This window comes from Acanthochromis polyacanthus, chromosome 13, assembly GCF_021347895.1.
Source record: "Acanthochromis polyacanthus isolate Apoly-LR-REF ecotype Palm Island chromosome 13, KAUST_Apoly_ChrSc, whole genome shotgun sequence".
In the NCBI taxonomy this organism is placed as follows: domain Eukaryota; kingdom Metazoa; phylum Chordata; class Actinopteri; family Pomacentridae; genus Acanthochromis; species Acanthochromis polyacanthus.
In genome coordinates, this window is record NC_067125.1 from 18,189,036 (window position 1) to 18,212,934 (window position 23,899).

General features: G+C 40.2%; 2 protein-coding genes across 3 annotated transcripts in view; both read right to left on the reverse strand.

The window, feature by feature from the left end:
- On the reverse strand, positions 1-13,977 carry LOC110960426 (protein FAM124B). Its single transcript, XM_022207662.2, has 8 exons — positions 13,948-13,977; positions 11,452-11,681; positions 11,041-11,072; positions 9,328-9,537; positions 8,572-8,967; positions 6,801-6,997; positions 4,922-5,084; positions 1-2,019 (listed from the first exon to the last, which is right to left on the reverse strand). Exons 1-8 carry the CDS (start codon positions 13,975-13,977, stop codon positions 1,409-1,411), a joined length of 1,869 nt encoding a protein of 622 aa, XP_022063354.2. The 3' UTR covers positions 1-1,408.
- cul3b (cullin 3b) overlaps positions 13,124-23,899 on the reverse strand; it is a 16,428-nt gene continuing 5,652 nt past the window's right edge. The window contains exons 3-16 of one of the 2 annotated variants that reach the window (XM_022207642.2): positions 21,951-22,064; positions 21,548-21,708; positions 20,988-21,102; positions 20,596-20,824; positions 20,103-20,248; positions 19,298-19,474; positions 18,804-18,974; positions 18,314-18,421; positions 17,679-17,803; positions 17,253-17,349; positions 16,732-16,863; positions 16,316-16,502; positions 15,451-15,596; positions 13,124-14,359 (exon numbers count right to left, since the gene is read on the reverse strand). In XM_022207642.2, the coding sequence (XP_022063334.1) occupies positions 14,228-14,359; positions 15,451-15,596; positions 16,316-16,502; positions 16,732-16,863; positions 17,253-17,349; positions 17,679-17,803; positions 18,314-18,421; positions 18,804-18,974; positions 19,298-19,474; positions 20,103-20,248; positions 20,596-20,824; positions 20,988-21,102; positions 21,548-21,708; positions 21,951-22,064 (2,040 nt within the window). In that variant the 3' untranslated portion in view covers positions 13,124-14,227. Of the gene's footprint in view, positions 14,360-15,450; positions 15,597-16,315; positions 16,503-16,731; positions 16,867-17,252; positions 17,350-17,678; positions 17,804-18,313; positions 18,422-18,803; positions 18,975-19,297; positions 19,475-20,102; positions 20,249-20,595; positions 20,825-20,987; positions 21,103-21,547; positions 21,709-21,950; positions 22,065-23,899 lie in introns of both variants that reach the window. The other variant, XM_022207641.2, reaches the window with a different exon arrangement.

The window sequence follows — 23,899 nt, forward strand, 5'->3', positions numbered from 1 at the left end:
GTCTTTATAATCTGACACACAGATGTTTTATTCATGTCTTTTAGTACTAACCCTGCATCACTGAACATTTCAGACACTAAGAAGCCTCACATTTCATACTTCCTTAAAGAGCATACTTGGATTTTTCCAGTAACACCCATATAAAAGTAAACTGCTAAACATTTTGACATCTTCAAGCTGCCCTGCTTACCCACACTGACCAGTGAGCAGCTCTAAACCTTAAATTAAATGCATTTAAACAAACACTGACTTCATAATGCACACGTCAATAGAAGGTTCATATGAATCTATCTCAAATTTAGTATGTCCTTGATCACAAGTGATAAAAAAAAACCCAGTAATTACATCTTTAGAAGAACCCAGTCTGATCTGACTCATACATACATGATGCAATACAATATCTTGTGTCTTAAACTGTGTGAGATCACCATCTGTTTCAGCGATCCATCCAATCCATAATGTCCTTGCTAAGTTTTCACTTAGGTTCACTTGCCTGCTGATCCCTCAGCTTACTGTGGACTCAGTAATTAAGAATTCAGAGAAGTCAGGCCATTAAACATTTAGGCTGTATGGTTTAAAAAAAAGAATACTATCTCGCTATCTAAGGAAACACTTCATTAAAGGAGAAAATTCCGTCCTCGTCAGTACAGTAATTTGGCCAGGTTTAGTCCACAACTTAGACACTGTAACACACAAACACATGAGCAACTATCAATTGAAGTGCGTAATTACAATCCACAAGGTTAGACTTGGAGTAAGAAAAGCCAGGTTTCAGACCTGTAACACAGACTGACAGTGCTGCACCGTGGAGAGGAATCCAGACTAAATCAAGAGCAACATCAAAGGGCACCTTCACACTGTGAGATCATCTTCATGTGTTTCAAAGGCAATTGAGAAATGACACGTCAGCTCACCTAGCTGAATGATGCAACGTTAAACCTAGCCTGCCATCAATTACACTTAAATACAAAACTCTGCTATTTACTGGCCTACTTTTTAGCACAAGAGCTGCACAACTGATTAGCTGGATCTAAATATAAAGGTCATTTACACTTTCAACAATATTATCTGCACTGTCTTGAAATATCACTCACCTTGTACCACTAACTTGGCAGATCTTTGGACAATTAAACTATTGTACAGTGTAGAAATGTCTGGGAAAAGTCAAACCATTTTAAGAATTTCGACACCTCTGGGTGGAAAATCTGTCATCAGCTGCAGTACTTTGGTCTCCTTAATATTCCAGAGTGCCCCTCATTTGTCTGACTATACAGCTCTGCTCTCTCCTGCATAAATTCAGAAACTTTCTAAAGGGTTTCGCATCTTGTTCAACCTCTGTTGGAGTGTGAGATAATGTTTTTAACTGCACAGTGATTATTACCACAGATTGACTCATAGTGGCAGGAATTTAGATGAAGAACTCATCGACTGGCTCTTCATTGTTTGTGCGTGCTGACAGCGGCTCAGCTGTAGTCCTGTTCTCTACTAAGAGTCCATTGGAGGGGCTCTGTCCTGACGACACTGTTCTGGTGCTGCAGGCCTCCCTGGCTGCATCTAAACAACCACCAGAGTCCCACGTCCCAGAGGGACCCTGCAGGTGTATGTGTGTTTGTGGCAGACATTCTCTCAACTCCTTGACCAGTCCCTCGGCAGCTGAAGCCCCAACAGCTGGAGGTCTCTCAGAGTGGAGGGTCATCAAAAGGTCCATGGAGGAGGAACGAGTAATTGTTTTGACTGCGGCGTCTGAGCGAGGAGAGACGGCGACTCCCGTGTCCACATTGGTCTCTGGCTGCTCCTCGTCCTCCTCCAGAAGGAGATGGGAGAGAGAGCGGGTGACAGATGGGCGCAGAGGAGAGTCAGGGTGATTGGAGGTTGAGAGCAGAGCAGGGCTGCTGCGCTGAGATGAGTAACAGGAGCTGCCAGGAGGAGTGCTGCAGCAGCTTCCTGATCCCAGACTCTCTGCTCCAAAACCTCCTCCATGAAGCTTCTCCAGGGCAGGGTCACTGCGCGGTCTGTGGCCTGGCAACAAGCAAACATCACAAACATTGCAGTTAATGTAATATACCCGAATGTAATTGAGACAGAGGTCTTCACGGATCCACATATAATAGAATGACTCAGGTCCAGGTCAGGTCTTCTTCCATTACCATTTGATTTGGGTCAGTTGAACATTGTGTGCAATACCTAAAGGATCCAAGAGAAGACCCGGCAGTGATCAGACAAAGCTGAATCTAAACAGATTGGCCATTTGTCACCATGACAGCAAGTGGATTTTTTTAAGCTTAAATATCGAGTGGATTAGCCATGATTTTTATATCAGCATCGACAGGAATTACAGAAAACCTAGATATGCTTTATCAACCTTCTCGAGGATGGGTTATGTGTGTCACAGCCAGGAACAGGAAGTGATGAAGTGTATTAATGTTGCATTTGGTAACACAGAAAGTTTTGTTTGAACAGCTTATAAATTAACATTAACTGATAATATCAATGACGATCCACATTTTCTCAGTTCTGCATCAGTCATGGTCCCAGCTTTCATATAATAGACGAGTCTGCACTGGCTCCAGCTTGATTATTTCTGGGTCTTTTGGGGTTCATTTTTGGGCCCCTGAGTAGAACAAGAGAATGTTATGGTATTGTCTTTGTGTATTGTCTGTTTAAGGTGACCATAGAAAAACCTCAACCTTGAGGTCTATAAAATTCTATATGTTTTATATATTTTAATAAAAAATAAATGTAAATACAGCATCAACTTGGACTCTCTTGGACATACACACGTGGACAAAATTGTTGGTACCCCTCAGTTAAAGAAGGAAAAACCCACAATTCTCACTGAAATCACTTGAAACTCACAAAAGTAACAATAAATAAAAATTTATTGAAAATTAAATAATCAAAAACAGCCATTACTTTTGAATTGTTGATTAACATAATTATTTTAAAAAACAAACTAATGAAACAGGCCTGGACAAAAATGATGGTACCTCTATAAAAGATTGAAAACTATTTGACCAGAGTGACATGATTAACTCAGGTGTGTCATTTAATTGACATCACAGGTGTTTCCAAACTCATAATCAGTCAGTCTGCCTATTTAAAGGGAGACAAGTAGTCACCCTGCTGTTTGGTGAAAAGGTGTGTACCACACTGAACATGGACAACAGAAAGCGAAGGAGAGAATTGTCCCAGGACATCCGAAAAAAAATTATAGACAAACATCTTAAAGGTAAAGGCTATAACACCATCTCTAAACAGCTTGAAGTTCCTGTGACAACAGTGGCTCATATTATTCAGAAGTTCAAGACCCACGGGACAGTAGCCAACCTCCCTGGACGTGGCCGCAAGAGGAAAATTGATGACAAATTGAAGAGACGGATCGTTGGAATTGTATCCAAAGAGCCCAGAGCAACCTCCAAAGAAATTAAAGGTGAACTCCAAGGCCAAGGTACATCAGTGTCAGATCGCACCATTCGTCGTTGTTTGAGCCAAAGTGGACTTCATGGGAGACGACCAAGGAGGACACCACTGCTGAAAAAAACTCATAAAAAAGCGAGACTGGAATTTGCAAAAATGCATGTTGACAAGCCACAAAGCTTCTGGGAGAATGTCCTTTGGACAGATGAGACCAAACTGGAGCTTTTTGGTAAGGCACATCAACTCTATGTTCATAGACTCAAAAACCAAGCATACGAAGAAAAGAACACTGTCCCTACGGTGAAACATGGAGGAGGCTCAGTAATGTTTTGGGGCTGCTCTGCTGCATCTGGCACAGGGTGTCTTGAAAGTGTGCAAGGTACGATGAAATCTGAAGACTATCAAGGCATTCTGGAGAGAAATGTGCTGCCTAGTGTCGGAAGGCTTGGTCTCAGTCGCAGGTCATGGGTCTTCCAACAGGACAACCATCCAAAACACACAGCCAAAAACACCCAAGAATGGCTGAGAGAAAAGCGTTGGACTATTCTAAAGTGGCCTTCTATGAGCCCAGATCTGAATCCCATTGAACACATGTGGAAGGAGCTGAAACATGCCATTTGGAGAAGACACCCATCAAACCTGAGACAACTGGAGCTGTTTGCTCATGAGGAGTGGGCCAAAATACCTGTTGACAGCTGCAGAACGCTCATTGACAAATACAGAAATCGTTTAATTGCAGTGATTGCCTCAAAAGGTTGTGCAACAAAATATTAAGTTATGGGTACCATCATTTTTGTCCAGCCCTATTTCATTAGTTTGTTTTTTTAAAAATAATTATGTTATTCAACAATTCAAAAGTGATGGCTGATTTTGATTATTTAATTTTCAATAAATTTTTATTTATTGTTACTTTTGTGAGTTTCAAGTGATTTCAGTGAGAATTGTGGGTTTTCCTTCTTTAACTGAGGGGTACCAACAATTTTGTCCACGTGTGTAAATGTACATAAAAATTCAAAAGTATGCCATTCTAGCATTTAAAGATCACTTTACAGCTCTGTGACCGAGAGGTGATGACACCTCAACATGGTCAGTTAAACTACTTGTCAACTTTAACATCGTTATTCACTTCAAATATTCCGACTTCACACTTAGTTGGCAACTTTCCATGTCTCTGATTCATTTCGGCTCATTATGATTCCAGTCTTGTGTACAATAGCTTCCTACGCAAAAAGAATAATTTAATACACTGGAAATCTGTGAGCAGTGGGGAAATTACAAAAAGAAAACTGTCGTAAGTTGAACTGAATCATTACAAACTCAGTGGCCTTTGGGAGAAAGTTCAGGGAGAAGTAACTTAGAGAAATGTCTCCATGTTCTTCAAGCTCCAGAGGGTGAATCTGTGACTACAAAATACCACGTAAAATATGCAGCAGAATAACATGCTGAAGCTATAACTGAGTACAGAATCTTAAGCCCTTGAACACAGTTTTTCTTCTGTTTTTACCTTGCCGGTGTGTTTGCCAGGACAGGGGAGTTGTGAGGCTGCAGGGCGACAGGCTGTGGCTCTGTCCTGAGCCTCTGAGCTGACTTCCTCGAGGGGAGACGCTTGGGCAGGTCGGGGGGAAAGCACAGGTTAGAGGTCGCTGAGGTTGAGCTGGGGTTTTCACCTGCAGGACAGAATGACAGACGGAGCAGGATTATGATTTACAACAGGACAACAGAGTTTTGGTTAAGTCGCTTTGACGGAATTAACCTTCACATATCTAACATATGGCTGTTCTGACAGCGTACGGTGAGTAAATGTGTTTCTGTTACTCAACTGATGCAATTTTGTTATGGTCAGAATACATGATCCTAAGTGAAGCTGAAAGCCAGATTTTTCCAGGAGATAGTCAATACTGATTATTCTGTTGTGTCAAGAGGTTGAAGAATTCTGATTTCGATGTTTTGGCTGTACCAGATTTTTTTAGTATTATGTGGAAAGGTTAATAAATTTAATTTGGGATTGCACACTGGCACCAATCTATGGAATCTGAGCCGCAAAGTAAGAAAAATTAAGTTGTGTTTAACAGCAGTCACTCATATTTCAAATTTCTTCACCAGGCTTGATCTACCCCTTTGCAAGAGAAAATCTTATCTGAAATCCTTAAAAAAACAGTCCATATTAATTACAATTAAAAATTCAGTGAAAGGCGTTTGTATATCCTTTCTGTTTTTGTAACACAATCATTTCAAATATTTGGACAGCAAAAGTCTATTTCAATAACACCTGAACCAATGTCGTTTCTTTCCATGAAGGAGAAAAAATAGATTCCTCTTGATTATATCTACACTCAAGTGATTCTACTCTTTGTATTTCCAGTTAAGTTCATAAATTTGTTAATAGACTTAACCATCGAATGGAAATCATCTGACAATCCTTTAGATGCAACACAATAACTGATGTGTCATTTAATTTAAATGGTAGCCACTGAATGAAAGCAAAGCTTCCCGTTGATTTATTCCAGAAGAAATCATAATAGCTTTGTAAAACACATAAAACATCAACCTGAAAGGAAACACATTAACACTCTCACCTCACAAACAACTGGCGTTTTCTCTTCAAGACAATCTAGTTATTCTACTGGGGAACCTGATCGGCTAAAAGATGTGATCAAATTTCATGTTTTACAAACACATTTTAGTGGTACAGTGCACAAAGCTGCTGCTCTTTGAGTCTGTATGCTGAGAGCTAATTATAGCTTCCAGCTGAGTTCTGGGTTTACATGTTCAGTCTGGCTCAACCACCAACCACTGATACAAGACAGACTTCATGATTTAGCCATGCATAAATCATAGAAAAGCTTTTCTAGGCTGACAAGAAAACTTCTCTTCTATATTATATGTATATATATATATATATATATATATATATATATGTATGTGTGTGTGTGTGTGTGTGTGTGTGTGTGTGTGTGTGTACTCACTACCTGTCAAAAGTTTGGACACAAAACTCACCTTCTCAGTCAATGGTTTTTATTTAATTATTTTCTACATTGTAGATTAATACTGAAGACATCAAAACTATAACATAATACATATGGAATTATATTGTAAACAAAAAAGCGTGAATCTTCAGTATTAATCTACAATATAGAAAATAATACAAACAAATAAAAAGCATTGAATGAGAAGGTGTGTCTTTTGACTGGTAGTGTACGTATATTAAGATTTTAGTACAACAAAGGAGCTTAAGGGGACTTACCCAAAATACAATTTTAACAAAAAGTGACAATAAAGATGTTAAATAAGCACTAAAGCATAAAAGAAGTTTTTCAACTAAAAGACTTCCTGAATACTTGTAGTAAAATGACGCATTTAAATGGAAATGAAGCTGCACTTACCTGGAAGAGAACCTTGTTGCCATCCAGGTCTTCAGTCTGCCAGCGTGTAGTGCTGATGGGGGTACAGGGGTTAGGGAGCAGGGGGACCAACTGGCCAATTTCTTCCACACTGAACTGTAGCACAGCAGAGCTGCAAGGCTCCACCCGAACTCCTGGAGACAACTGCTTCAGAGCCAGCTGAAGACACAGTCCTGGCTCTGGGTGGAGTGAGAAATGAGAAAGACAAGTAGAAAAATGACAAACCAGAACTAAACAGAAAGAGATGTGTTGAAGAACACACTTTAAATAGTGTAAAATTTTTAGACTTTTACTTATGAAAAAACAACCAGTGCTGTGACATAATTTGACTGCCAGTCTCTGTTGCTTTCTTGTTCGGACTTTTATTCTGTAGACTGCATGCATGGTAAAAAGACATTATTTTGAATCATTTCACTGCATGTTTCTTTAATTGCTGTAATAACCAGAAAAGCACTCGGAGAGAGCAGACCTCCGCCAGGCCATCTCTCAATTGTACAGGTGACCAGTCGGAGTGTGTTTTTATGTCTGTTTGTCTGTTAACAGCATAACTCAAAAAGTTATGGACGGATTTTCAACAGATTTTTACAGAATGTCCGGAAGACCAAAAGTAACAATCGATTAGATTTTGGAGGTGATCCGGATCACCGTCTGGATCCAGGATTTTTTTGAAGGACTCTATACAATTGAGAGAGATGGTTCAAGGCTAACCAAATACCTCACATAACGAATTTCAGATCATTCCAATCCAACCCCTTTCAGTGGTAAACATAAATAAACAAAGAAATTAATTATTGGCTCCCCAAACAGGATTTACAACCAGCCAGAGACATATTCAATATTCTACTCCCCAATAATGGGAGGCTCCACGTCACACGAATGAAACAGCACTTTTAAGGCGTGCCATGAAAGCCGTTCAGCTTAGTCTCTGGAGGAGTCAACAGGCTGCAGCATCAGCAGGTGAGCATGTGTGTGTGTGTGTGTGTGTGTGTGTGTGTGTGTGTGTGTGTGTGTGTGTGAGTGAGCGTGTGAGTGAGCGTGTGAGTGAGAGTGTGTGTGTGTGTGTGTGTGTGTGTGTGTGTGTGTGTGTGGCGCATCGGCGCCGAGTGTGCACCCTCGCACGCCGACCACAGCCAGCACAAAGTCCGGTGGTGGCGAATAGTTCATTAAAATAACGATGCATGATTTGCACAGGGAACGGCGGCGCACTCTCTGGCCCCGGCACTCACCGGCACGGCGCGAGAGAGAGAGACATGCGTCACCAGGGAATGACGGGGCGTTCACCGGCGCTCCATCACATTATCCCCTTCCTCCCCGAGGTTGGCGATGTGCGGCAACCTGGAAAGGTAATCTGCCACAACATTGTTTCTGCCTGCTCGATGTCGGATCCGGAACATGAATGGCTGGAGACTGTACAATTGAGAGAGATGGCCGCCGGCCATCTCTCTCAATTGTACAGAGTCCTTCAAAAAAATCCTGGATCCAGACGGTGATCCGGATCACCTCCAAAATCTAATCGATTGTTACTTTTGGTCTTCCGGACATTCTGTAAAAATTTGGTGAAAGTCCGTCCATAACTTTTTGAGTTATGCTGTTAACAGACAAACAAACTCCGATGATTACATAACCTCAGCTGGCGGAGGTAAAAATAAGCAAACTCTTAAAGCTGGGCAAATTGAGATGAAAGTCTGTTGATGTCTTTCATACTGAGCAATGTGAACACTCCAAACGCAACAGCAAACACCTAAAGTCTCACCTGTGTGGAGGGTGAACCAGCAGAAGCCAGTCTTCTGCTCCTCTGCCTGTCGTTGCAGGACCGTCTCATAGAGCCTCACAGCATCCTCATAGTTGTCATACCCACTGTACAGTGTCACACGTAGGACCTCTCCTCCACAGTGCACCGGTCGTACCCCCCACACAGGCATCCCTGCCCCCAGACTATAGAAGTCTCGGCTAGGCAGGAGGTAGGGCCGCAGTAGGGCGTTGGACGGTGAGGAGCTGGAAGTAATGTGGATCCCTCCAGTTCGGCTGCCGGAGCTCTCGGTGTGATGGTACTGCCAGGGTGGCCGCTGGAAGAAGTCCAGCACTTTGAGTATTCGTTCCTCTCCATAGGCCTCATGGAGGAAGAAAGTGATTGCCAGAGAAGGGTAGCCTGAAATTGTTTTGGCAAAGTATTAGTATCAATCAACCTTAAACGAAAACAGATGCAGTTCTCAAAAAAAGTTACAGCGGGATGGCGTATTTACATCAGTTATAATGCAACATTTGATGAGGGGGGTTGTTGATCTGAATGGCAAATTAAATTATTAAAACTCCTGTAAACATGCCTTGTTTCCACAAATGGAATCAATTATTATACAAGCAAAACTCTAGATTTTGTAATGAGGTTAAAGGTGTTGGCACAACAAGATTTTACATACTTGCCAAAAACAAATACATCAGATCTAAGTGCATGTACAACACAATGTTTACTGAAATGCACAAGTACACACTAGGAACCCAGAATCCTTACCTGCCACAGGACAGAGGCTGGTGTAACTTCTGAATGGAGAAGCTCTCTCTGATACATGGAAGATGTGGAGGCTTGGGCAGAGCCAGCGCAGGAGTCGATCCAGAGTATGCTGCAACAGCAGTGAATCTCCAGGGTTGGCAAGCAGATGCAAGTTGATTAGCAGGAGCTGCTGCTGCCGCTGCTGCCTGACCCGCCTGGTCATGAGCACAACTGGAGCAACACACAAACACAATGAATGAAGTGTACAAGGATATTTTAGCACAACCACACAAACACTGAAAGCTAAAAGCTTTGTCAGAGGACATAACAAGCTGACAACTGAACTAACAAACTTCACTCGTCACGACCAGTTTGCTTGTCATAAAGAGTATGACTCAACTTGGAAAACAGTTGTATTGTGGCTGTTGCATTTCTTTGAAAATGTACACTTCCAACAGACTTGCAGTCATCAAAACAAACACTGATGAACTGTCAGAGTCTGAAGGTCATGCACTTTAATCAAGCAGAAAGCTAAGGTGGTTGTACCTTCACAAAATAACATTTGATGGTGCTAACAGAGCAACTTCAGCTTGGGGTTGGAGATTTCATTTTTTATACATATAGTGGACATTTTGACTCACAGCAAGAAAAGCACAGGAAGAACTAATAAAAATTAATGACAGCCCAGTTCCATTCAGTCTCCTTGTAAGCTATGGCAGTAAACCAGCATGCACAATAGCAGTGCCTCCCACTATGTGGAACGCAGCCATCATTACTGCACCTGTGCTTCTTCTGCTGAGACATTTTAAAATGTCTGTTGAGAAAAAGATCTATTCAGAAGACTGTCTAAATGCACTGAACAAAAATATAAATGCAGCAGGTAAACTGCCTTCTTTTTTGACTAAAAATTTAATGTCTGGTTAGAAAACAGGTGAATTTATCCAACTGGGCACAAAAAAAGTTTTGAGCCATTTCATGGGTGACAAATTCTTGTCTTCCACATTCTAGTCATCCATGACTTTAAGGACAATGACCAGATAGTGTGACCAGTAAACAGGCAAATGTCAAAATGGCAAAACAATGACAAGAGAAAGGCGAGATGGTGCTATAGATATGCTGGGTGCTGCATGCCTGTTAGGACACTTAAATGTCCTCAACTCTACCATTTGTTGTGTAAGAAGATAACTTCAGGCAGATACAAGTGCTCCGGATGGATGCGTCCGACATTTGTATCTGATCTCCAGAAACGCCCACCAACTTTACCAAGTCTTTCAGGAGGTGTAGGGTAACATTACACAAGCCAGAACTGACAACCTTATTAACTCCATGTGTTGCAGATGTGTGACTCATTGCAATTTCTGCTCTATGCCACTCTTGATCTTGCCATTATCATTTCCAACAGTCATAACATCCATTATGCTTTAATATACCACGTGTTGAACGAGCAAATACTTATGCAGCCATGTAATTTAATAAAATATTACACATTTCTTCAGTGCATTTAGACCAACTTGGACTTCTATGTATTATGGGGAGTGTTTGGGATCAGAAGGCAGAGCTGATCCATTCCTCTACCAACCGTTTTTTACTCATAATAGACAAAAACTCACTACACCCTGGCCTCTGATGTATAATTTTGACCATTCATATTTTCAGTCCGTGTTTTGTGAGCCCTACTTTGGATGAAATTACAAATAATACGTTAGTGGAGTGCCTCTTTAACTCCTTACTCACTGCCAGACGATGACATCCTGCTGCAGTCTGATCTGAAAAACACACACAACAAAAAGGCTCATGAGCGGTTGCTTCACTAACAATTAGCTGGCGGGCAGACAAAAATCTGGCTCCATCTTGTGGCGGTTGGTTTGGAAAGCTGCCCCTTTGCTTCGGTCACCATGACAACACATTATCTGTTGTTAGCTAGCATGAGCCTAAAAAGCCAATTTATGAGAAAACAGGATAAAAGTACAGCAGCTGGAAAAACACACACAGTAAATTCGTAAGAGGTTAAACGAAGAGTTAAAACGCCGCGATGAAACAACTAGCACTTATTTTGTATTTTACTTTCTTCACGAAAATTAATTTCCATTGTGGCTGCGGGCTAAAAAAGTTGGCTAGCTAGCATTAGCCCGGAGCTAAACTCACTCGGCAGTTTCAGCTCCGGAGTCCACGTTTTCATCGTCGGCTCTCTTTAGTACCGCCGCTCTCCGCCACAAAGTCCGGTACACGGTCTTACATTCGGTCGGTTGTACCGGGCACAAAGTTGGAGCGGTGTTTGCAGCAGTCCGGAGCCGCAGTGAAAAGCATCCTGTTTGATTTCTGTGCGCAGCAAAATCGAAGAAGGAAAAAAAAACTGGGGCTCTGCTGCTGGGACGCTGACGTCACCAGGCAACCACACACCGTTATGTTAAAACCACAAACTGATTTCAGGACAAATTACAGTGAGACTTCAGCTGGATATGACCTCTGTGGACTTCAACACTGAAGTTTGTTTAGTCTGAGTAACTGAGACTAAATCCCGGGCGAAAGGGAGCAGCAGAGGTGGTGCTACTTTAAATTTAAAGCCGCCTATAATAACAGAGAGCAGATGGCATCCGTCTAACAATATGAGAGGACAAAGGAGACAGTCCAGACGGGCACAGATTTAAAAGTGCAGAGGACATGTGGAGGGGAGGCTCCAAATCCTAGAAATTAAATACGTTGTTTGCTAAGACCCAGTTAAGAGCTTTAAATTCACGAAGAGCTCGCTTTGAAACACACCAAGTTTTGACAATGTGAAGTGAGAAGTCCACTCAACTCTCTCACAATAGCTACATTGAGTAAAACCACAACATGAAGTAGTCACATGCATGGCCATGTGAAAAAGTGCATGTTTAAATTTTAGTCATTTCATCCTGCTTCTTTTTGGGTTAAGTAGCAATTCAATTAATGTGCTTTACTGGCATGAATATCAGGTTAGCAACAGGCTTGCCAAAGCATCAAGCATGGCGTAATTCAAAGAAAGATGAAGTGAGAAAATTAAAAAGAAAAAAAAGAAATTATTGTGTGGAATAAAGAAACAGAACAAAAAAATAAAAAACAATATGTGCTTGTGTCATATATGTATTAGCTATGGCACTTTGACATTTTTCAGAAATAAAAAAAAATCCTAAAATCTATCTTATTTCATAATGTCATTTTATCCAGAAGTCTTTGTAAATCAAGGTCAATTTGACAGTGTTGCTCTGATCTGAATGAACACAGCCTATTTCCTTGAAACAGAAATTACTGAAAAAACTTAAACTAGAATCAAACAAGCAGGACAAGATATTTCTCAACAATAGACTGCTTTAAAAATATTTCAGTCTCATGGTTGTTACATTTTTCACCTGTAGTTATTTAAATGATTTTTCAATTATTTTTGCGTTTAATATCTAATGCTTAACAATGAGGGTTATCGTGATCAGATTTCCTTAAAACTGTTTTGCAAAGGAGCTGATTTAAGTTTTATTTGGAAGGCTCTAGTTCATGCGATTTCTCAATTTTGAATCACACAAAATGATTCAACAGCAACACAAGCTTTGTCCTCCAAAAAATAACAAACACAGTCGCACACAGCACACTACGACTAATTTCGGAGTGTATTTTCTCCTGAGTAGTATGATAGATGGAACAGTAGTAAACACTGTACTTCGGCAGCCTTCCAAATTGTTGTTGTGAACACAGTCTGACTGTGGCTAACCATTTAAATTAGGCTTTAATTATGGTTAGCAGGCAATTATTCCTGCCGCTTGCCCAGGCCTTCCCATGAAAGATGAAGAAAAAAAAAAACATCCCCTCGTTTTTTTATTCTACATTTAATATGATGAAAACAAGGCCCTGTACAATCCACCTTCGCAGTGAGTACAATAATTATTTTACAATTTGTACACATTAGAACATGGTGCTAGACTGGTTCCACCCGTTCAAAATGCAGTCGAGAATGCAAAAAAACAAAATGAAACAAAAAAAAACAAACAAAAAAAACAATCCTCTTCGAAACCTGCACCACAAGGAACCTTCCATTCAAAGAGAGGAGACTGTTTTTTGGCTGATCACACAGCAGGCCTTAAGTGAAAAGTGTGTCATGAGACCAAACACTGTTTATGGAACTGAATGTGTGTCTTTTTCCCCTGATTGATCCATTAGATAAAAGCATGCTGTGAAGCAACAGCCCTTGATCTCTCTAACCACTAGTACAGACCTGGCTAAATTATTGAAAATAGCATTAAATATTTCAGCTATGTGAGGTGCACTTAATTCATACCAGACATTAAAACAACCCCAAAAACAGACATATTTGCAACATAAATTAAGCACTCTTCATGTTTTCTCAAGTACTCAAAATGTATTTTACTGCTGTTGTAAACCAGGTCTGTACCAGTTAACACCTTGTCCTCTTCTTTAAATCTAAAAATCCTCTGCGAGGAAAAGGCCAAGACTGTCTGTCAACCTGTACAGTCATTATTGTGCCACAAAACACAAACAGAACACATTGACATCAACATTTAAAACAGGGGAGTGAGTTCAAATGTTTTCTTGGTCTCCATGTGGCCACATGTTTGCGTTCACATGTTTACGCTTGTTATTGACAGCATGTAGTTAATTGGCAAACAGGCTCACCCAGTTCTCTCCAAAGGCCACAAGAAACATGATTTTATACGAAACTAGATCCCCTCCTTTTACTTCTCTCAGCAGAAGAAATCTAATATTGCTAGAAAACTTCACCATCTTTTGCATGATTTTTTTCTACACATTTTTATGGAAGAAAAGTTAGGCTTCCCAGTGTTTCCCAGTATCAATGATGAAAGCACTTCCAAGTTCATTCAAACACATAGTCCACAAAAAACAAGGCCCTCAGTTTCTGTCAACTTGATGCTAGCTTTCATTGAATTCACTTGTTTTATGCTACATAAGTGTACACTTTGCGGTCCTCTGGTGTTCTTGCCAAATATTCCCTCTCAATGAGTCCTTCAATGCGCTTCTTGATGACTACAGGACTAGGAAGGAATCGCGCTCGCAACTGCTGTGTGACCTGCAGAGACACAAAACACAGTATTCAGTACAGAACACTTCATCTCTTTTCATCCTGACATCAGTCATTTTATCAACATGGTGTTTTATTTTCTGTTCATTTATCATGCAGCGCTGTCCAAAACGGGACGGGTTGTATTCAAATAGAAAACAGAAGAATTTTATTGACACTGCACAGGGTACAACTAAATTAAGCAGCAATCCTGTTGGTAAGTTCACACAACTAGAGACTAGCTTGGGAAAAAGTAGAATGAGAAATGTGAAAATACAAAAACATATTTAAACTAGACGAGCCCCCACTTGGGGCAGAACCACGCCTATGCATGATACTCTGTATCAATTTTGATCATCCTATGTATATCCCTTCCTACTTGATCTGCTGACCTGTAACTCCATGACTGAGCAGGGGACCTTAGACTGATCTTCAGTGCCAAGTTTGATTATCCTGACTTCAGCACTTGCAGAGATATCGGACCGGACACACACACATACATACTTACACAGCCAGATACCGCACCGAATGCAGTAACCCCACTGACGTACGTCAGGCGTGGTTAATAATAACATGTATAAGTGTAACCTCATGAAAACTGAGTTTATTGTAAAGAGAGCTTGTTTGGTGTATTAAGATCACTAGAAAAACAAAAATGTAACCGATATTGCTCATTGCTGAAATGCAGTTGGTTATAATAGTGAGAGGTAGAGTTTTATGTAAACATATGTGCAGATCCTGTGTATAAAGAGAGGGTACATACACACAGATTCTGGAAATATAATGGCGAGTTTATTGCTGATGATCACTCAGGTACAGACAGTTGATGTCAGTGTTGTTTTAATTTGAGGAACTGTGTAATGAATAACTGTTACTTCTATTTTTGATGTTCAAGAAGAGAGTCACTGTGACAACCAGATGATCTCATGTCTTGTATGTCCAATTATTTGCTGCTCTGGGTGTCTTTGATGTGAGGAAAATATGCAAGTGAAACCGACTGTGACATACTACAGCGTTTACAACACTTTTAATGCAATCCAGGCTCCGTGATAAACTGCAGTTGCCGTTTAGTATCACAGCAGCCGTTTCAGCTGACTCACCTCTGCTACTAGGACATTGTGCTGCATCTTCTTTCTGGACTTCATGATACGAACAATGGCAGCTTCAATCTCGTGCTTCCTGTCGTCGTCCACTTTCTGCCGTGTCTCCTTCCTCTCTGGATCTGACTCCCCTTGTTTAGCAGCAACTAGGAGGTGCACAACAAAGGAAAATTAATGCAACAGACGAGTAGTTTGACTGCAGGAATATATGTTCTTTTCCCAAGTAAGTGCTTTAAATACTACAATTGTGATGAAAAGTCCTTTAGTCTTGGACTAGGCTTAAGTCATGTCTGGGAAACTGGGTGTAAAAGTACAAGACATGACATACAAAAACTGTAATATCAACTTTTAATGGTCTTTAACTCTTCATTAGACTTAAACGACTTTATTAATTCGTGGAGGAAAATTAAGTTGTTACAGCAGTATGGATATTCAATTAAGCTGCAATGCTAAAAATGTTGTAACCATTTCAACTCAGTGAAAGAAAAAGTAGATTCTTCTTCCGAAATTCTAGTTGAAATGTGGTACTGGAGTGAAAATGTGTGGTTACTGGATTAGTCTGTGGGATTTTTATACCCAAACTGAGACAAAAACTCACTATATTTTGTGACTAATTGCAGCTTGCATATTAACATTGATTGAGGGGGAATATTGGATCACCATCTATGGACTAAAGTGCTTTGTTTATATTTCCTGACAGTTTTTTGTGTTTTTTTTTTGTGATGTGCAATGAAATATCCTCACATAGCACCTGATCACACTGAGCATTTCAAAAAACACACTGTATGAAAATCACAATAAAAGACATTTGGAGTCTTAAGAAAACATGATTAAAAAAAAATAAAATTGCTGATGTTTATTGTACCTGTCTGGATTTTAACACGATGCAGTTTGGAGGTAAACTGGTCATTGACTGTAAACACATGACCATTTTCAATCTCCTTGGACTTGGGCTCCTTGGTGAGAACTCTCTGAGTGGGCTTCCCACAGGCCAGAGACTGCAACGCTCGCACCAGCTCCCTCTCTGGGATGTCTGTCTCCTGCTGGATCTCCTACAGAGTAAAGATATCAAGTTTGGGGCCATGATAAAACAATAATCAACACATTACAGAGGCCAGAATTTGAAACTTGTCTTAAAATGACTTTTTCTTGCTTCATTTTTCCACTATAAATCAACAGACTTTGTGTATTTTGGCCAGCAAAGTGTTTTTTATTTTATTTTATTTTTTACAATGGGGGGACTGTAGCATATGTAGGACAGTACTGAATTAAGTTGTGTACCTCAAAGGTGGATTTCTCCCTGTTGTTGAAAAGCATGAGGATGGTCATCTGGAAGGTGGACACCTGCAGGATGTGCTTTCTGGTGTTGGAACCGGTCACCTGGGCCCCTCCGACTCCAACCTCTGACCCATCCTCCTGTCCACACGTCAGGATGACAGATCAGAAGCTATAAATATGATTCTGATTCTGCTTCGACAAAATATTCTGTGTTGGTAGTCAAAATCAATGAAACAGGAAATTTCCTTTTGGACAAAATTATGCACATTTAACCAGCAACAGTTACTTATTTGTTTTACATTCATTCATTTAGATTTGTTTTTCCATTTCATAATTTTTGCAATAAAACTTTACAAAACTAAACAAAAACTTTGCAGAATGACTGGAAAATCTGATCACCTTGTTACTTTCCAATGTATATTCCTCTGACACTACAGACATGAAACTTCTGTTTATAAATCATTACAAAGCAAGCTGTTTTCTGGCATGAAAGTAACAAACTGTCCCTCACAGATGGCACATACCTTTTTGATGGGCCCATAGAAGGTGGCATTTAGATCTGCAGAGCCCATATGGTGCTGCAGGGTGAGTTGTCTCCCGCTGTGCTTACCAAGGTAAAACCTGCAAACCGAAGCGAGTCACACTAGGTTAACCTCTAAGAGTTGGTCATGCACCACAATTAGTCAGACTTGGGTGTTAGTTTTTTCTTGTATTTTGGAATAAACACAATCTTAAATCTTCAAAAATGGATCAGGAACTGAAATAAGGTCGTTCCTTGTTTCAGCTTCCACTTGTAATAAAACATAATGTATCTTTCTTGTTTCTTTTCAGATCATGCAGAGAAGCTGGTAAGAAACCCCTGAACTGAAAACAAAGTGTTGCTATGAAACCCTTTACACATGTAAGAAATAAACTTTGAATTCTGTAATTGAAAGTTACAAGTGACAAACCTTCTAAAGACTTCAAATGCATGTCGCGGTGAAGGAGGAATATTGCACTTGGGTGTTGCTGATTGTGTTGGCCAGTATCCTGTGGTCAGAACTCTCACAGTGAGATCAACCCCTCCAAGTGACACCTAAAGTTAGAAAAAAATACAAGATGCACAGTCAGGTTTCAGGCTGCACTGTTGCAGTCACACTCTGTAGCTCCCTGCTGCTGAGCGCACATTTTAATTAGTGCAACTAGAAGGTTACAAATCCACAAAATATGTACAGTTTATCTGAAACAGATTAATGTGCTACTTCTAGATCATTTAAACATAAATAATTAGTCACATGCATATTATGTGATCACTTCATTAATGTACAATGTGCCAAATGTGAATCGCACATTCTTCAGTTAGCTACAACTGCAGCCAGATGGAGTTACTGACACTCTAGTGACAAAAAGCAATATGAAAGCACAGCACATGCTGGAAAGTAACACCATGTATTCCCAAGATAGAGACATTTAGGTGCATAATTGCTTTTATATAACTTAGCAGTTTAACAGTGTTCCGTCAATCAAGCAGTCATGTACTGATGGCAGATAGCAAACAGGCTCATTAACTTGACAGGATGAGTAGTAGCATGCAGCGTCTCCTCACCCCAGTTGTCTGTAGATGTTGTCTAAACTCATCCATTGTGGTATTGGAGATGCTCATGTCCCGGAACATGCCCTCCAGTTTAGAGGTAAACTGACAGCCACACTCAGTCTGAGCAATAAAGACCAGAAGAAGGATTACTTTTAAAAATCAAAAGCTATTTCAGCGAAGTCAATAGCAACAAATAGGGCAAATGGATACAGTCTGTTTAATGTATGTCTCCTCTGTCCTTGTAATTGAATTATTCACCAAATGAAGCTTAGTTATGAAACCTGTTCAAAACAAAAATGTTAAACAAAATAATCACAGAAACACGTGGACAAGGAAAGTGTAAAAAAAATAGATATTTTTTAAATATTGGATTAGCAGTTAAAGCATAGGGAAAAAAAATAACTTTATAAAAGCATGTGCTCTTGTTAACATTTCTCCTCCTCATTTTACACTAAACTTACTCCAAACAGAATACCTTTATTAATAACAAAAGTCTGCTCACCTTTAGTTTTGAGATCATGTTCTTCTCAGAATCATCAGACACACTCTTGTTGGTGAGTAGCCTGCGAGCCAGATGCTGCTTGTAGTACCTCTCAAACACGTCTTTTTCCTGCATGAAGCGGAAGAGCACCATGGCCTTGTCCAGTATTGACTCCACCTCCTGCTCCGTCAGCTACATAAAATAAACAAAAACATGACAGTCATTACATATATACCCATCATAAACAGACTTCATAATTTGCTCTTCCTAGAATTTTTGATATACAAGACAATCTAGTTCATGCATTCATAGGGATTAAAATATTTTCTATCTTTAAAATTCAAAATATAAATTTACTCTTAAGTGAATTTCTCAACTCTTAACATGTTTAGTGCTTTTTTTTTTAGCTGACAGAGGTTTTTACACTGCAGTGTGGTTATACACTTTGAATAGGCTGTTCAGTAATATCAGTCATGCATTACAAAATAAAAGTGTAGATGCATTAGTGGACTCACTCCTTTTACTCCCTTCTTCAGTTTGTCATCAATGAAGAGTGAGAGGTATTCAGGCGAGCGAGAGTTAAGGTTGAGGAAGTACTCAAAGTCGCCAGCAATAGTTTGTTTGAAGAGCCGGTCGTTATTAAAGGACTCCTGAAGGAAACGGTCAAAGCGAGACTTCAGGTCCAGCAAACCCTACAGGAAGTAGACAGAAAGACACAAATGAAGAGGGATAATACAGCAGCAGTTTGGATCACAAGTAGCTAACTGAATAATCACAGCTCCAGCAGTAACTACAGCAGAGGAAAGCTGGTCTCATCAGAAAAGCGTGAGGCTGTTTGCTGATCAGAAAACGTGGATGCTGCTTGTCTGTTAGATGAAAGTTCAAATGTAGAACAGAACTCACAAAGACTATTTCGAGCAAAAGTTTCAGACGTCCTGAGAGATGAAAAGCCTTTCAAATACAGCACTTTCTCTCTTTTCACCTTATAGACCTCACATGGTAATGAATGAAGTGCAATGACACATTGTGGTTGAGGGCAGAGACCATAATGTTTTGCGGCTACAAACACGAAGGTCAGAGCAGTTATCCTCTGCTGGGAGGCAATGGAGGAACAGAGTCAAGGCTCATCACGCAATGGCGTGTTTAAGTGCACTGAGCCAGTGGAAACTATTCCATGATCTCTAACAAGGTTAGAGGTTGAGGCCTTTCTAGACCACCTACGATATCATCTCCTGTCTTGCTGAAGCTAATTATTCAAACATTTCACATGATATTCCTGCAGATTCGTATGTGATGTCTCTTGACAGCCCAAGACCATACCTGGATATAGTCTACAGGGTTTTTTCCTTCTCCCTCCTCGGACACGAGAGCCTTTCCTTGTTCCCGTAGGTAGGAGCTCATACACTCACACATGGTCTTCAGCCCATTGGGAACCCTGCTGAACAGCTTGTACATGCACGCTAAATCTGTGGATGGACACGCACCAATACACACATGAGCACACATATCGGAAATCCATTTTTACCGACTGAAAAGGACTAAGCCTCTGAGATCTGCTGAAAAGGAGAAGTATTTGCAGACAGTGAATTGAGAGTGAGCTGAAATGTTTGCTGAAGGTGCTAAAGTCCCACAGTAGTAGAAATCTTTAAATTCCTCGTATATTACCGTGTGACATATAGAAAGGAAAACAATGTGGCTTTAATAATGTTCCAGTAAGGTGCATCTCCAAGTGACAGCTACATGGGTATTAAAGAATGCGATATTGATCAACTACAAGATACTAAGTGTAGACATGATGTGACTGAGTGCCCACCGTCTGTTTTGCCATTCTTGAGCATGTGGACCAGGCCTGAGTTCTCCATTTCTACGATGGTCTTCATGTGTTTGGAGATAAGCTCCCGTTCCACCACCTTGACGATTGGCTCCTCTGTGGATTTATCCAGGCAGTGCATTACCCGCTCAATCTCCTCATTAATTCTGGCTTCTACCTTCTTTATGTACACACTGGCACTGTTTTCTGCAAGAAACTTTTGGCTCTCCATCTAAGTGAAAACAAGAAGCAGCATATATATTAGATGAGCTTCATTCAAGATATGTTGAGAATCAAGTGTATTTACACAGTTTTGTTCCCCCATGAGGGAATGATGTAGCCACGCTCAAGATGAATCCACAAAAACAATGAAGGAAAGACTTTGTCTCTCAAACCTGGAAAAATTCTGCAGACATTTCTAAGAATGGTGCTTCAAAGTCCTCTTCATAAACAGATCTCCCTTCAAGGCCGAGAATCATTAACATTTGGCAGGCATTTCTAATGGCACCCCTGGAGGAGAAGCAAACGTTGAAGGCACGATCAGTAACGCAAAAGAAATCCGAGAAACAGAAAAGTTTACAAAAACGACACTAAACTTTTGCGGATGCTCATTTCACACTCACTGTGGCTGCCAACAAACCTTTTATTATTCATTCATTGAAAAACTCACAGTCCCACTTCACAGCACATGGGGCTTGGAAAAATCAATGCTTTCAAATGTCAGTTGCACTGAGGCTTTTACCAGTAGGCATAACTGTAGCAGGCGTATTTGACAGCTCTTTTATTCTTTATATCAAAAGCCTGCACACTGTCCACCTCTGATGTCAAATGACAATTTAACTATTTGATTAAATAATAAGACGTGAAATCTATTGTTTTAATAATTTATGTGCAACTGAAACTTCCAATATATTAGGCAACCATACAATAAATCCTGTCTGTGATTTTCGGCTACCTGTCGACCACTTCTCCCTTCCTCTCGCGTGCAATCATATCAAGCAGAGTCTGTCGGAGGTGATCTCTGATGCAGCCGTAGCGAACCACCTGATCCCTAAAGATGATGAGGCCCAGGTTGTAGACATTCTCAACATTGTTCTGCTGTACATACACCCGGTCCTGTGGACACATTAAAGGATAACTCATGTCTTGAACAGCATTAGATATAAGCATTTCACATACTACTGCTACATCAATGTGGTTTCCTCCTTCAAAGTGACTTCAAGCTCAGCTGTTGTTAAACTGCATGAAGTCAATCGTCTCCTCAGCTCCTCGTGTACGGCATGATTATGCGGTACAACGGTCAATTTGATTTCACTGTTCCTGACCTTGCCTTCAGCTTATAAATCGTACTTACTTACCATATACATCAGGATGTCTCTGATCATCACCATCGCTGTCTGGTGGTCATTCCAGGCTTGATTTAGGGTTTGAAGGAAGTTATTGTTTAGGGAATTGAGGACATCTTCTCGTACCTTTGAGGGAGACACAAACACACATTAATGATGTGGGTCAATTTCAGCAACTCGTGCCGTCTTAGGGGACATAAAATGCCAAACCAGGTCAAAAAATACTCCTGAATGAAGCTGACACATACTTATGATTTCTTTTTCATGCAGCGTTTTTACTGTGAAGCGACTTAGATCTTTTCTCCACTAGTCAGGCGTACAACAGCTCGATAATAGTCACACTGCAGTGTGACTCAGCACTGTAAACCAAACGTCTCTGTAGAGTAAGATTCTTGAGGGCACACCGACCTCCCCTTTTTTCTCCTTCTAGGCACAGATGATAAATTATCACCTCTGCTCCTAATGTTACATGAGATCAACCTTCATAGATGCACTGACTCCTTCTTTTACACATCCAGATCAAATGTCAGGAGCAGACCTATAAATCTAAATACCTCTTAAAATCAAACACTTATTCTGCACACACTTGGCTTACTTACAAATGTGAGGTTTATGACGCCACTATTATTGCTTGGTGCTAATAAGATGAAGCTGTTATTATGCACATCTGTTCTGATACCATTTAATGCTGCTCCTCCATCATATTAAACACTTGGTATCATCGCCCTAAATACATATCATCTCCTGGTTTCCTACTAGGAATTAAACAGCCAGATGACTACAGATGGAAATACCTAAGAATAATGGTACTAATACTCTTACCAATACTGTTAATCAATCCTGTATATATTGTCACTTCTTTTTGCTATTTCTTAAGAGAAAAACCAAACACATTAAGAATAGCATTAACACTGCCTTATTTTCTCTCTTTTTTAAAACATATTTCCTGTAATAATACTTTTAGTTAAGAAAACAGTTGATGTACTTCTTCTACCACTGCCATTGCCAATAATCAATTAGAGAAAGCGGGAAAATAAAGCAAGAGTTTATCTGAAGCCTCTACATCAGTACATCTTTCCTGCTCTGACACTGAAATTCCAAACAACGGTTCAAATGATCCTCTGATCATTTCACATTAAGCATCCCGAGCTCAACAATCAGCTGGCTAAAGGTGACTTTAGCCATGTTCGTATGATTTAGGCAACACCACATGAAGGCGCTACGCTGCTTACATAAATAACATAAACAGTTGAAGAGAGATCAATTATATTTCAAGCAGTGAAAAACTGTGCATTTCTTCACCTGGATGTGATAAATTTTTGAAGATTGAAGACTTGATGCACTTGTGGGAATGGCATAGTCAGCACTGACTCGAGTAAAGTGCAGCCACGCTTTAGGATGTTTACTTCTCTCTGACATTCATGCTAAGGACAGAACCTGCTATAAATGCATCATAGATTGTTTAAAAATGGAGTTTGTGAGAAAATGCGGAAGATAACATTTATGCAAAAATAAAGCTATTTCCTTAATTTCTCTGGTACCTATAGCACAACCAATAACCTATGAGCTTCTTGATCTCCTGGGTCTTAATAATTTAGAACGAGTGGCTGTTAAACATCGGTAAAAGCTGGTGTCCGTTATAGAGATATAAATATAAATAAAGAATGCCCTGTTTTTGGAAGTACAGATAAGAAGCAAACACTGATAACAGGCCAGGCCAGAGGTGTTTGAAGAAAAAGACAATATCTGTTGTAAAAAAAATTTGCCTATGGTCAAACTGACATGCATAACGTGAACAGCACTTTAAGCTCCTGTCTAGACAACAGTGTCATCAGCATGTTACTGTTTAAAGTAAGTTCACATCTAGGGCTGCAACAATGAATGGATTAAATCGATAATAATCGATTATTAAAAGCGTTGGCAACGAATTGCATTATCGATTCGTTGTGTCGCGCGATTCA